The sequence below is a fragment of the Rhinopithecus bieti genome, unplaced genomic scaffold (assembly GCF_001698545.2).
Source record: "Rhinopithecus bieti isolate Rb0 unplaced genomic scaffold, ASM169854v2 scaffold_11964, whole genome shotgun sequence".
Lineage (NCBI taxonomy): Eukaryota > Metazoa > Chordata > Mammalia > Primates > Cercopithecidae > Rhinopithecus > Rhinopithecus bieti.
Genome location: NW_016807677.1, coordinates 5,674,864 through 5,689,372, shown reverse-complemented (window position 1 = coordinate 5,689,372; position 14,509 = coordinate 5,674,864). Strand labels below are relative to the sequence as shown.

Genomic DNA, 14,509 nt, shown 5'->3' with positions numbered 1-14,509 from the left:
TGAGACCCCACTGGGCTCTCACAGTATAGAATCAAGCGACACCTGAACTCCATCCGAGGAGAATGATAGGAGAAAGCAGCTACAGCTAATCACACTTGCACCTGCGTGCAGTGACGCCCGCGGCATAGAATTCCAGCACAGCTCTGTGTGGAGCGGTAGGGGAAGACCTTTTATTGCTCTCAGACAAGAATTCAGTCCTGAGCCTCAGGGAGCTGGTAGTGGTGGTCTGAGCGGGGGAGAAACCAGCTACCCTGCATTACTCTATTTCTTCCAAACCAGTTTTTGGAAGTCTGGGTTTTCTCCTCTGATTTTCACAGAGGACAGCTCAGCATCTTCCCCCTGCCTCTGCCCAGGGCCCCATTTCTCCCCTTATGCCCTCCTCTTTCCCTTTTCCATCCCTGTCTCCACCACATCACCTCTTTCTCTCTAAAGGCTCTGCTGGGTTTCTCCATGACCTGCCTTGTCTGTTGCTGGCATGGTTAGGAAGGCCGCACCCGCTTCCCAGCCCCAAGCAGGCCCTCTAATTCCTGCAGTCGGCTGAGGACAACTGTAGTCTCTCCATCAAATAAGCATAGACCAAGACCTGCGGCAGCTCTGCCTGCGAGCCAGTCACCATGGCAACGAGCATTGCCTCCATTCTACTGTGAAAAGAAAATGGCTGTTGGAAGGAAGGGCTCACTGAATCTCCATTCCCCGGCCTGTTTTGTTCAAGCCCCTCCCTCCTATTGGACTGAAGAAGCCTCATGCACTGAACCAAATACCTGTTTGCCTTTAGATTTGGGGCTTACTTAAGAGGAGGAGAGGCAGAAAGAAGTTGAATTCAAAGAAATAAAGCATTTTTCGACCCCAAAACTCTATTTTCATGAGGAATGGTTATCTGCTCCCAGCAGATAAACGAGGAGCAGATGAACACAGGGATCTGTGAGATCTGGCACAGTGTATTTTGTCTTATCGGTGCAGTGGAATGACAGAGCGTATGGATGTTCAAATAAAACTTCGGTGAAAGTAGCCAAGGGACCCAGGGAATTCTGCAGGGCACAGGCTACAGAATTTCCAAAGGGTGTCTGACTAATTGGGGTGGTGATATTATGGAAAGAGGCGTGTTGGTCCTGTAGTCATGAGGGAAGGTGAGCGTTTACCCTTAACCATCCCCACTTCAAAATCAGTGTGAGCCCTCCTAGTGATTGTGTCTGGACGGTGTGGGGAACTGGCAAGAGACCCCTGAGGTTGATTCTGGAGTGCAGGCTTCCTGCACTTCACACAGCTGTGGAGACACTTCAGATGACATCCAGAAGGAACTGGTTGGGTCACCATTTCTGTGAATCCCAGGATGCTACTGTTTTGGAGCAAGATCATAAGTCTTCTCAAGGGGTTGGAAACATTTAGGGCAGAAATCACCCAGAATCTCCCAGGGCACCTTGCACTCTCTGATGGGAAATAGCCATCCATAGGAGAATGGTCTGGGCATTGTCTCTGCCTGGCAGCACATGGCCCTGGCTGTTGGTGGCACAAGTTCTCAAACCCCACACAACCTCCTCCCTTCACTCTTTCTTAAAGTCAGTTGGGAAGCCTGTTTTGGAATGGAAGATCTGGGTTTCATTCTTGAAAATTGGAATGTATGTTTGAACTGGACTTTGTTTTTGTTTTGTTTTGTTTTGTTTTGTTTTGTTTTGTTTTGTTTTTTCAGCTTCTCTGCAGGTGGATATTGTTCCCAGCCAGGGGGAGATCAGCGTTGGAGAGTCCAAATTCTTCTTATGCCAAGGCAAGTGCCCAGTGCACAGCTGCATTTTAGAACTTGCTTCAGAAACTCACCAGGTAGAGCAGGAGCCCCCAGGCCATGTGAGCTGGCTGGTCACGCCACACCTAGAATTCTTGGCATTGCGCTATTACGGGGTTAATAGTGTGGCCATTTAAGAGCCAGGGCCTCTTCCTTCCTTTTGCAAAAGGCTACCTCAACATAGCAAATCCATCATCTAGACTTCACCTTGACTACAGAGGAAGTCTAGGAGTTTTCTTAAGAAAATCAGCACAACTTCCAGAATAGTGAATCATCCCACATCTCCTGTTCTGTATACATTCAGAGTTCTGTAAATGACAATGGAGAACAGCACTGGCTCAGAAATAATACTTTGGTGGATCTGTTTAAGGCTTATTTCTTAGAATTCCCCAGAGCTTGAAAATCTTTAAGTCTAAAACTTGCCTGTAGGTAAATAGAATACTGGTATGGCTTTTGTTGTGAGGACATATATCCTGGGTTTACCAGGTCTATTATGAATATCAATATTCTGTGCCATGGTCCCCACCAGAGTCGGAGATATGCCAGACCTGGTGACCTTGTTTGACATTTAGAAAACATGCCCCATTTCCGGCCAGGCGCGGTGGCTCAAGCCTGTAATCCTAGCACTTTGGGAGGCCGAGACGGGCGGATCACGAGGTCAGGAGATCGAGACCATCCTGGCTAACCTGGTGAAACCCCGTCTCTACTAAAAAATACAAAAAACTAGCCGGGCGTGGTGGCAGGCGCCTGTAGTCCCAGCTACTCGGGAGGCTGAGGAAGGAGAATGGCGTAAACCCGGAAGGCGGAGCTTGCAGTGAGCTGAGATCCGGCCACTGCACTCCAGCCTGGGTGACAGAGCGAGACTCCGTCTCAAAAAAAAAAGAAAACATGCCCCATTTCCACAGCCCAGATAATTATCAGAAAATGTCCTGTGGAGGAAAAGGCTTCAAGTTAAGCTTAAGATGCTCTGTATGTGACATGACTGGGATTCAGAACATGGAAGAACCAGGAAAGAGCTGAGCTAGGTATAAACGGTGACATTCAGCAAGCAGCTTTTGGCAGGGAGGGGCCTTTAAATGCTGTCATGATTTGCGTGGACGAGGTGGCTTGTGGCCGTCAGATGTGTTCACTCCAGTTTTGCCTTCATTACAGCAATTTCAATGATCTGGAGACGCAGCGGTGGAGCCCGCAGCACATCTTGCAAATAGCGATATTTATTGAAAACATGATGGGCCCTGAAAGAAAGACTGCTTCATTTCCATACTAAGCATCTGTGCAGGGCTGGGTGGTGAGGGCTGAGAAGGGTGCCACGTGAAGAGGCAGGGCCCCATGCAAAGAGGCAGGGAGCGCAGCCACGTCTGCCGCATCTGAGCGCCCTTCCAGCTCAGTGTCCTGGGCAGTGTCAGTGTCAGAGCCCTGTTCCAGCTCAGTTCCGGGGCAGGTCAGCCACCGCAGTCTGTTCCTCCTCATTGGTGCCTGGGGAAAGGAAGAATGGGTGGTTCTGGCCACCTTCTTTGCAGCATGCAAGGAAATAAATTTGTCTGAGCAGGGGGTGCCGAAATGACAGTCATGCCAGTTTGTGCAGGCAGATGCTAGAATAAACGTGGCTGGAAAAAAATATAAAAAATAAAAAGTGGTTGGAATCTGCACTCCTAGCCAGTATTTCTCACCTTCAGCTCAGGAGACCCGTTATCCAACGCTTAGAAAACAAGCTCATCAGTTGACTCAGACCAGTTAGGCTCTGGAGCCCAAATCCTAAATGCACGAATTCCCTTGGTTACCCGTTCTGTGAGGCATGTGTGTTCCTAGCTTAGTGCCCAGCATACAGTATGTTCTCAACAAATATCTCTTCTCTTCCATCATTAGGGATAGGATCATGATAACAACTAGCACAAGTGGTTGTTGAGTTCTTTCCGAATATTGTAAGATATGTTAAGTATATAATAGTTAAATGCAGAAATCAAAGAAGGGTTGCACGTCATTCTAGCAGCCATACTCGCCCCTCCCTGATGTTCAAGACTTGACTGATCTGTTCAGTAACTCGTACTGATCAACCACTGTCAGTCTGGAGGGGACTTAGTCTTTTCAACTTCAGTAGCTTAAAAATAATCTCTTCCTCTTTAGTGGCAGGAGATGCCAAAGATAAAGACATCTCCTGGTTCTCCCCCAATGGAGAAAAGCTCACCCCAAACCAGCAGCGGATCTCAGTGGTGTGGAATGATGATTCCTCCTCCACCCTCACCATCTATAATGCCAACATCGACGACGCCGGCATTTACAAGTGTGTGGTTACAGGCGAGGATGGCAGTGAGTCAGAGGCCACTGTCAACGTGAAGATATTTCGTAAGAGCCTCCTTCTTCTTCTGCATTCTCTGGCCTCTCCTTGCCAAGGAGACACGTGGGTAGTAGAAAGGTGGAAATGATGATAGAGAGACCAGCTGAGGGCCTAACCAGTCCCATTCTCTCTCCCTAAGTCTTTTCTGACCTTGGCCAACCCAGAACTCACAACCGTGGTTCACACTGGTCTCAGCTACTCCCCTACAGGCATTCATTCTCAAACTTCAAATTACACAGTTCCCAGAGGGCAGTTACGGATTTCTCCATCCCTTCCCCAAATGTTGGCTGACTGTTCTACAGTTTGGGCTCTTCTCCCTTCTTATTTCCCTCTCCCCTGCTCTTAATGGAGCCCAGGGCTCAGTGGGGTGGGGGATCATTATCTGAACACTCTTGCCATTCAGAGCAGGCAGTTCCTATTGCCTCTGAAAACCCATCTGAGGGTGGCATCTTGTTACCTTGTTATTAATATCACACATCCATCCTGGTGGTTGGAGTAATGGTGGGTGACAGCTAATGGAACAGTGTTGATAGTACGGTATTTATTGCCATTAAATATGTTTTTTTTCTATTCTTTTCATCAGCATTCTCTCTGCTGTAGAAAGTTGGGGTGGGGCTGCGAGCTCGAGTGGGAGACAAGAAAAGGACCGATGACTCTTACTATTCGTTGTGGAATGGATGTTCCACCAGTTCATTCTACCTATAACCTGTGCTTCACTGGCATCATCCTGCATGACCAGGAACCCTTGGTGAAGATATTCCTTTCGTTCTGTAGACCCTTTTCTGCACAAAATGTGATAAATTTAGCACTCATTGAGCAGATATTGGTTGCCAAGCATTGGCAACCTATGCTTGGGCCAGCTGCTCTGCCTGACGTCTGTGAGGGTGCCCCTCTTATACAACTGTACACCAGGAGGGAGATTTGCCCAGGAGTCAAGTCCAGGTAGCATGGCTGTAGTGAAAGGGGATCTTTGTGGGAGAAGCAGCTGTTTTTCCTCACTCTTCTGCTCATTTTCCAGAGAAACTCATGTTCAAGAATGCGCCAACCCCACAGGAGTTCCGGGAGGGGGAAGATGCCGTGATTGTGTGTGATGTGGTCAGCTCCCTCCCGCCGACCATCATCTGGAAACACAAAGGCCGAGATGTCATCCTGAAAAAAGATGGTGAGACCTGAATTTCCTGGCAGCTGCCTTTTCCCCAGGGCACCAAGTTCCCTAGCTTTTTCACCTGTACCAGCCCCTGAGGCATTCCAGTCCAAACTCAGATTCATGTGTGCCCGAGCCCTCATGCAGTTTCTGGGTCCTGAACAGATGTATATCCGAAGCTGGTATACTTAGGTACTTGATTTTCTCTCCAGTACGAAAGACAAATTTCTAATAGACATTTACTCTTGGCTGTATTTCAAAGCCAGGGACACATTTTCTTATTTGGGCTTAAAACCCCACCTTTTAAGACTGAAGTTAGGAAACAGGAAAGAGACTCAGCCACCTGTCTGCAGATACCAGAGCTCTCTGACTGATTCTTGGATGAACCTGCCTCTTATCTCTTCTAGTCCGATTCATAGTCCTGTCCAACAACTACCTGCAGATCCGGGGCATCAAGAAAACAGATGAGGGCACTTATCGCTGTGAGGGCAGAATCCTGGCACGGGGGGAGATCAACTTCAAGGACATTCAGGTCGTTGTGAATGGTGAGGAGATCCTGTTCTTCCTGATATCTGCATTGCTACAACCTTGGTTCTCCAAAATCATTCTCTTAACTTCCTCTTTGGTCTGTAAACTAAATCCTGTCTTGACTCAATCATCCCTCTCAGCTAAATCCCCTCCCCACCTTAACATCTAGATTTCTTTTTTTTTTTTTTTTAAATATACTTGCCTGTTGGATCTTCCCTCAACTATGGGGGATTTTAATGCAGCAATTGAATGTCCTTCACTGTTCTGCAGTACTAAAAACCTTCCCACTGCTTACCTATTAATCCTCATTGTCCTTGATGTTACCGTAATTGTGAAGTTAGTCCTCTGCTTAAATGTTTAAAGAAAACATTACAGTCAACTCAGGCCTCAGAATAGTCAGAATCGTGGTCCATAGCCTTATTAATCTTAATTTGCAGTGTCAAATAAACACACCCATGGAATCGATCTGACATTTACAAGACGTTTACAGGAAATTATAATGTCAGTACTAAGAAAATAAGTAAATCAGGGTTGAATTGTTTTGACTAGTGACACATTTTTTTTTTTTTTTTTTTTTCCAAACTCTCCCCCTCTCATTCCTTTGGTAAAAAACAGTTTTGTGCAAGGTTGTTTATCACAGTCCCAGACAACCAGCACTCTTTTTTGTAGCTCATGCATTCGAATTGGTGTTAACCATTTAACCACTGGGAGCAGTAATGTCCAACTTTTTCCAGTATGAAGAGCCCCTTTTTAACATCGAGTTCCTCTGACTCTAGTAATTATTAAATTTAGTATGCATTGACTGAGAAAATATATAATGAAAAATAGCAACTATAAATTAAATACCATCTTAACATGAATAAAATGTATTATTATAGCTCCTCAAATAATGAAAAACAAAAAAATGCATGTTTGTAGGAGAACTGTCTATTCAGTTTACAGAAGTTATTTAGTACATACATGAATTTCGATTCCTGACACTAACTCTGTAGCCGCACAGGTCGTTTGTCCCACAGGCTGAGAACTCTTGACCTGGAGCGGTGTCTCTTCTCCAGGCCATTGGGTTCTTCCAAATTTTCACAACCACCCCATGACACCCTTTTTTCCTTCAGTGCCACCCACCATCCAGGCCAGGCAGAACATTGTGAATGCCACCGCCAACCTCGGCCAGTCCGTCACCCTGGTGTGTGATGCCGAAGGCTTCCCGGAACCCACCATGAGCTGGACAAAGTAAGAAACTGGCTCATGCCTTTTATCATGGACTAGAAGAGAATGGGGCATCATGAAGTCTGCTCCATGTTAGTGTCTCAGTGAAATAGATGTGGGCTTCTTAGGAATATCAACCCCAGGAGAAGAATGGACTCTTTTCTATAAGAGTCTCTTGCTTGTGCATTGATTATTCCTTCAATTTCAGCCTTGTGGGGGCAGAGTCAGAGCCAGAGGGTATGGTCTTGGGAGCCCACTTTTAAACCTTTGTGGGTACAGTTGCAGCTCTTGGATAGTCAGAGGATGGAATAGAGGAATAAAGGGTGATTGTGGACATTCAACTTGGTGCCTTAACTTTTTGTGAAGACTGAGGAGTCTTTCCCATTGACTCAGTCTGCATTCTATGGAACCTAATTAAAAATAAGCGTCTTACTTCTGTGGTTGAAATCATGCTACTTTGCATTTCTACACACTCCAGGGATGGGGAACAGATAGAGCAAGAGGAAGATGACGAGAAGTACATTTTCAGCGACGATAGTTCCCAGCTGACCATCAAAAAGGTGGATAAGAACGACGAGGCTGAGTACATCTGCATTGCTGAGAACAAGGCTGGCGAGCAGGATGCGACCATCCACCTCAAAGTCTTCGGTAAGGGCAGTGGGGGCCCAGGTCACTGCTCGGCCACAATTCCTCTTCCTCTGCACATTCAGTCCGTCAGTAAGACCCTGGTCACTCTCCCTCAGAATATAACCCAGTGCACCCATTTCTTGCCAGTTCCACCACCTAAGCCCTAGTCCAAGCCACCATCATCCTCACCTGGGCAGTGGGATGGTCTCATACCTGGCCTCCCTGACTCTCCCTATTGGTCCACTTCATTCCCTTCTGCTCACAGTAGCCAGAATGACCTAAATGCCACTCATCAGTTTGAAAGCCTCCAGTGGCTCCCTATGGCAACCAGAATAAAAGCCAGACTCCCTGCAATGGCCTACGAGACCAGATATGAACTAGCCCCTACCTTCTTCTCCAGCCTCATGTCTTTCACTTTGCTGCACGTGCAAAGTTCTCCGACCACACAGGCCTTCTTCATGTCACTCAGACATACCAAGCTTGTTCCTCATCTCAGGGTCATTGCCCTTGGTATCCCTTCTGCTTGGAGTATCTTTCCCTCTGATCCACTCTGAACTGCCTTCTTCTGATCCACCATTCAGATCTTAACTCAAACTCACCTTTTCAGTGGCTCCTTCCTTCACTGCCCTGGCTAATTCAGCTCCCCCTGCACTGTGACCACCCCCACCCACCTCCACTCATCTCTCTGTCGTGACTCTTACTGGATCTTCTTCTCTGTACTTAACAGTACCTGAACAGATGTCATTTGCATATTTGTTTTGGGGATTGTCTGTCTCTTACCTCTACTAGTGTGTAAACTTCAAGATAGCAGAACCCTGGCTGTCATACACGGCATTATCCCTGTGACTCCAAACAGTGCCAGACTTGGCATAGGCCCTTGGTAACTTTAGTGGCCGACAGGCTGGCTGCTTTGCCTTGTTTGCCTCCTTCCCTGGCCTGTGTGAAACAGTGTCATAGAAGAGCCCCTACATCCCTGCTCACTTCATCTTCATAAACTCAGGAAACTTCCATTCATTTCAGAACTGAAAAGCATTTTGACCTGATCTTGAAAAAAGAATTGGTTGCAGAGAAATGTTTAACCTAATGGCCCTCAAGTCTCTCCGCACGTCTGTTTAGAAAACACAGATACAGGCCGGGTACGGTGGCTCACGCCTGTAATCCCAGCACTCTGGGAGGCCAAGGCAGGCAGATCACGAGGTCAGGAGATCGAGACCATCCTGGCTAACACGGTGAAACCCCCGTCTCTACTAAAAATACAAACAACTTAGCCGGGTATGGTGGCTGGCGCCTGTAGTCCCAGCTACTTGGGAGGCTGAGGCAGGAGAATGGTGTGAACGCAGGAGGCAGAGCTTGCAGTGAGCCCAGATCGTGCCACTGCGCTCCAGCGTGGGCAACAGAGCGAGACTCTGTCTCAAAAAAAACAAAAACAAAACACACAGATAAACTGGTCTACTGTAGACAGCGCTGCTGAGGAGGTGCCAGTCTGAGGGGCAGCTCTGGTGCGTGGAGCCCCCAGGTCGTTAAAAGGTGCACCTGGGAATCAGCGTTGGGACCTGCTTATTCAGCCTGATCAGGAGAACTGTTGATAAACACAGACCTTTGAAAATCAAGATTTTAGTAAACAGCTGGGTTTAGAAACAGGCTATCAGTTTGGTTCAAGTTAACTGTATATATTTGAGAGTGAAAGCTAAACTTCATGAAAAGTATTCTTGAAAGTCTTTTCTTGAATTCAGACTGATCTTCCCCAGTCACTATGGTTTTAGTAAGTTTTTCCATATTATAGAAAAAGATAGATGCATTCGTTCATCCCTTCATTTAATAAATGGGTATTGATCACCATTGTTGCTGGACAGAGGGGCTACAGAGATGAGTAGGATATCATCCTTTGACCCTAGGAAGCACAAAGAGGGAGATAAATGGATAAGCATAAACATTACAATAGTCAGTGTCAGTCAGCAACATTTGAGTGACTGCTATGGACTGTCATTGCCAAGTTTAGAAGATGAATAACATGGACTCTGTTCTCATCAGTAGGTTCACAGGCTAATGTAGATAGTCAATGCTGAAACTTGAAGCAACAATACATTATTATGACTTCATAATAGCAATGTGCACAGTGTTTGGTAGGAAGCAAGTTCTCTGGTCCTGTGTGATGTAAGTTAGAGAAGTCATTAAAAGGTACTATTTCATAAGTAGGAATTACCCAGCTGAACGAGTGGATGAGAATTTTAGGCAGCCTGGGCACAGGCACAGAGACAAGAAAAGCACAGGTTGTGTTGAATGGGAGCTTCTTGTGGACAGAGGCTGTGTGTGTTTTACTCACAGATACATCCCCAGCACCTGAAACAGTAGCCCTCATCCAGTAGGCACTAGATTGAATAAATGGAGGAACTGTCATTAGTTCTATGTGATGAAGCAAACATACATATGTGGCAGGGAGATAAGCCTGGAGACACGATCATCACCTGTCTTTGGGAAATTATTTTAGACTTTAACTCCATAAAGTAATAATAATAATAATGTCAAACACAAACAGAACACCTACAATGTGCCAAGCACTCTGTGAAGTGCTATCTGTAAGTTAACTCTTTTAATCCTCATCACTCCCCTATGATGTAGATTTTATTATTATCCCCATTTTACAAAGGAGGAACCTGATCACAGAGGGATGAGGTGCCTCTGGATTCAGACCGAGGCAGGTGGCTCCTAAGTCCCTTTTCTAATCTAACAATGATGGTTGTTAACTCCACAAAACCCAACAGAACACATATTGTGTCTGAATTATATAGGGAGTGTCTGGCAAAATTAGAATTAGTGCACTCTGCCTGCATCACCAGGTAGCTCATGGTTTCTCTGTAAAAGCAACTCAGTCCCAACTTGGCTGGGCATGAACAGATCTCGGCTTCTCTTCCAGGCCTCTCTGGTGGCGATGGCTGCCCCAGAGCAGTGAGTGCAGGGCCATGTGGGACCATGGTAGAGGGAAGAGAGTGGGTCAGGTCGACGGGAGGAGGTCATGAGGCAGGGAGAGTAGGGCGGGGAAACTGCTAAGACAAGATTTGTCTTCCCACCCCCCACCTTGGACACATACACCCCTCTTCATCACACACACACACATATACACATACACACACACACACATTTCACAATTTCTTTCCCAAAACTGCAGCTGGAAGAATAGGGCACATAGTGGGACAAACAGAGAAGAGGTGGCCGGGCTCCCGAAGAGACAGGGCAGGAATCATAGACTTGTAGAGACTGAGTCCACTCAGAATGGGAATCCTCCCTGTCATAGTCTGAGGAGCGTTCATACAGCCTCCCTGAAGGAACCTGGTGCCTCCTCTCCACCACCTTTTCCCATCCACCTCCCCTTCTCATCCTCCTTTCTCTCCTCCTCCACTGGCCTCCCCATTGGTTGAAGAGACTAATACAGGGCTAGGGAGCCACCTGCGGGGGACCAGCTGGTTAGGGCTCCGTCATTTTCCACCCTTTTATTCCCTCTCCATCCCCTTCTGACTTGCCATCGTGGACCATTGCTAGGGGAGAAATGGGGCAGGTTCCCTAAGTGGGAGTAGAGTCTACAGCAATGAGGTAGAAAAGGGAAGAAGCCTGTAGCTTAGATAGTAAAGAAAAGCCCAGAAGTCCTGTGGCTTCAAGAAGGGATGTCCATCAGTATGTACAGGACATACCTCAATTAGGGACTTTATGACATCATTTGTATCTAAGTGGCATCATTCTTTCCTAAGAAAAAGACATGTTCTAGCACATGTTGCCTTAGTTATTAGCTAGATGCTCCTTTTACTAAGTAGGTGCATCCTCTCGTCCTTTAAATTTGGCAGTGAATTCTCATTACTGCTGTCCACATGCATGCCTCTGAAGAATTTTTGTCTATATTGATTCCTTTGATGCTCATGTAAATGCTCTTGAGGTCTCATGCTTCTGTGGCTGAGGCAAGTTCACCAGTGGCTAGGAGCCCTGTGTCTCAAGCAGCCCCTGAGGGTTACAGCAAAGGATAAGCAGCAGCCTGAAAGAAGGTGCACGTGGTCATGCCCCATAGCATAGTGTCCAACCTCTTTGTTCAGGGACGCAGGGGCCTCAGGGCTCTTCTTCGGGTTGTAGGAGCATGAACTGGAGTGGGAGTAGACAAGGCTGCCTCTTAGTGGAAAGCATTCTTGGAAAAATCACATGAGGAAATATGGGGAAAGGTGCAGTAGAACAGTCTGAGGCACTAAGGCCCATGGAGACAGGTAGAGAATAGAACAGAGATCCAAAAGTCAAGAACTCATAAGAGAGGTTAATTAATAGAGGGCGGGGGGTATAGGAAGATGAAACCCGGAGAGATTCCTCTAGATGCTGGAATGCAGAGGGAGGAAATCTTTTCAGTAGAGTGACCCAGCATTTGTCCCTGTTGGCCTACTAATGCCCTTTGTCCTGGTGCAATTATTTAGAGCCTTTCATGTCACTCTCAAGAGAGTCCCAATTTAGACAATAAATTATGTATATCACTGTCTTCTTCTAAGGTGGCATTCTGAGCTTTCTGAATTAGTTCTGACAGTAGCACTGCTTCTAGAGTAATAGAGAATTAAGTTATCAGTGGGAAGCTTGCCTTCCTTCCCACAGCACTCTGTAGACTCTACAAAATTAGCCATGATCATGTTTTAATAAGAATATGGTTTGCCTTTTTTCTAAGGAGTCATACAATGCACCTTCTGTAGCCATCTGGGAAATGGAGCCTCCAAGGCCAAATACTAATAGATGGCAACTGACCTTTGCCTGTCTTCTGTTAACCTTTGGCTGCCATGACAAAGTACCGCAGGTCAGGAGAAGGTCAGCAAAACATTGTCCAGATCTCAGAGTCTGACAAGATTTTAAGAGGCCCCAAATTCAACCTTCCTGAGATTGTCTCCGGACCTCAAAACAACTGTTGAGTTTAGCGGATTCAGTTGTGTGGCTGAATTTTTTTTATTTTTATTTTTTTATTCTGTGACTTTTACAATATAGAGATTCAGCTCTTATTTTACCTTTATTTTATTTTATTAGCCTTTTTTGTTTTTCATGTTTATTTTATTTTATTTTTATTTTACTTTGCCTTCTAAAACTTCCCTGTCAATGGCACTTAGCACATATTCCTTCCAATACAAGTTGTAATATTCTCGAAAATCATATCTATGAAGGAAGATACAATAGGGAAACCTATGAGGTTTAACCTCATTCATGTGGCCTCCATCAACTGAAATCTATAAACATTTGGCCAAATTGGATTGAGATTTACCTATGTGTTATCCATCAAAAAAGGATTTGCTAAACAGGCTGTTAGTATGCATTACCTTTAGGCAAATATTTGAACTATGTAGGTGATTTTATGTAGAAGCAGGCATTTGTAACAAAAAGTGTATAGTTCTGTCATTGTTTTCTGTTTATTAAAACAGCATCAAAGACCTCAACATGGAGAATATATATAGGCAGTCGTTTATTCGCCTACTTCGGGTTACTGTATGAATTTGAATATAAAGCAAATGTAGTCTTTTCACAAACTAGCTATTATTCTCTTGGGGTTTTTTTGGTTCATTTGTTTGTTTCCATAGCCTGGCCTTTTCCTTTATTCACGAAATAAGTTACATTTGTGCAGTGTTATCTTTTCTCTTCCACACAAAGTTCAGCAATTTCAGAGCATAATTGTTTTAAATTGGGAAAATTCAATTTTCTCTAATGTTTTAACATTTAGCTTAGCTTTGGAATGCTTGTGTTTTCTTGCATTACCCAAAACATTTGGAAAATGGACTCATCTCAACTCATCTCCTTCCCATCCTGAGCCCACCCCAGAGCCCCCATCCAGTTCCTTGCCTGATTTCTTCATTTGAGTTAATGCTAACACCATTCTCCCAGTCGTTAAGACTCCAAGTCACTTGGACTCCTTCTTATTGCTCCTTTTGGGTTCTTCTCACCCCTCCTTGCCCTCTCTTCAGTTGCCACTTATTGAACCTTCCTCCACTCCAGCATCTGTCTCAAAGCTGCTCTTTGCTCTTTCCTCTCGAACGACCTCGTTCAGAATCCAGCGTTACCGCACATCTGGGTCATTGCCAGGGCTTCCAAACTGGTTTTCCCACCTCAAAGTTTTCTCTAGTCCAGAGCTTCCTGAAATGTCCCTAGGTTAACCTTCTTGAAATACAAAAGCTTTTGTGTCGCTGATTAAATGCCATCTGTGGGCCTCCACCAGGCACCAGGTAAAATTCCAGCCATCCAGCCTCTGCTTCCTGTGCCTCATGCCACACTGTTCTCTTCCCAGCCATCTCTTCATATATTCATGCTTTTTGCTTTTATTCAATCAGTTTCCTAAACTTCAAATGACTCCATCTCCACCCTAGAGTTCCACCTGCTGAAAATCTCATGGCCCAGCTCCAAAGCCATCTCCTCTTGAAGGCTCCATCCAGGGAGGCACTCGTCCACTGCGTCATGCCTCCTGCATTCCTTGCCCTTATCACTCTTAGTTGATAGGATATTTCTTATTTATTATGGTTTCTGTGTTGTCACATGCCTATATCATTGTAAGCCTTGGGGAATCAGGTCTGTGTCTCCTAAAACACCTAGACTAGGGTCTTGTACTTAGCAGATAGATAACCTTTGTTGGATAGGTGCATGTCATTGTTGAAACCCAGAAAGCTCAATAATTAGATAAACTCAGAGAAATGTTTTGTCTTTTCAGCAAAACCCAAAATCACATATGTAGAGAACCAGACTGCCATGGAATTGGAGGAGCAGGTCACTCTTACCTGTGAAGCCTCTGGAGACCCCATTCCCTCCATCACCTGGAGGACTTCTACCCGGAACATCAGCAGCGAAGAAAAGGTATCATGCTGCCCAGGAGTTTCAGGGCCTTGGAATGCAGACTCAAAGC

General features: G+C 45.7%; 1 protein-coding gene across 17 annotated transcripts in view; it reads left to right on the top strand.

The window, feature by feature from the left end:
* NCAM1 (neural cell adhesion molecule 1) overlaps positions 1–14,509 on the top strand; it is a 315,308-nt gene that overhangs the window by 244,365 nt on the left and 56,434 nt on the right. For all 17 annotated transcript variants that reach the window (XM_017883174.1, XM_017883172.1, XM_017883175.1 and 14 more), the window contains exons 2-8: positions 1,688–1,762; positions 3,902–4,120; positions 5,131–5,274; positions 5,664–5,801; positions 6,897–7,014; positions 7,469–7,638; positions 14,318–14,460. In XM_017883174.1, coding sequence (XP_017738663.1) covers positions 1,688–1,762; positions 3,902–4,120; positions 5,131–5,274; positions 5,664–5,801; positions 6,897–7,014; positions 7,469–7,638; positions 14,318–14,460 — 1,007 coding nt within the window. The remainder of the gene's footprint in view (positions 1–1,687; positions 1,763–3,901; positions 4,121–5,130; positions 5,275–5,663; positions 5,802–6,896; positions 7,015–7,468; positions 7,639–14,317; positions 14,461–14,509) is intronic.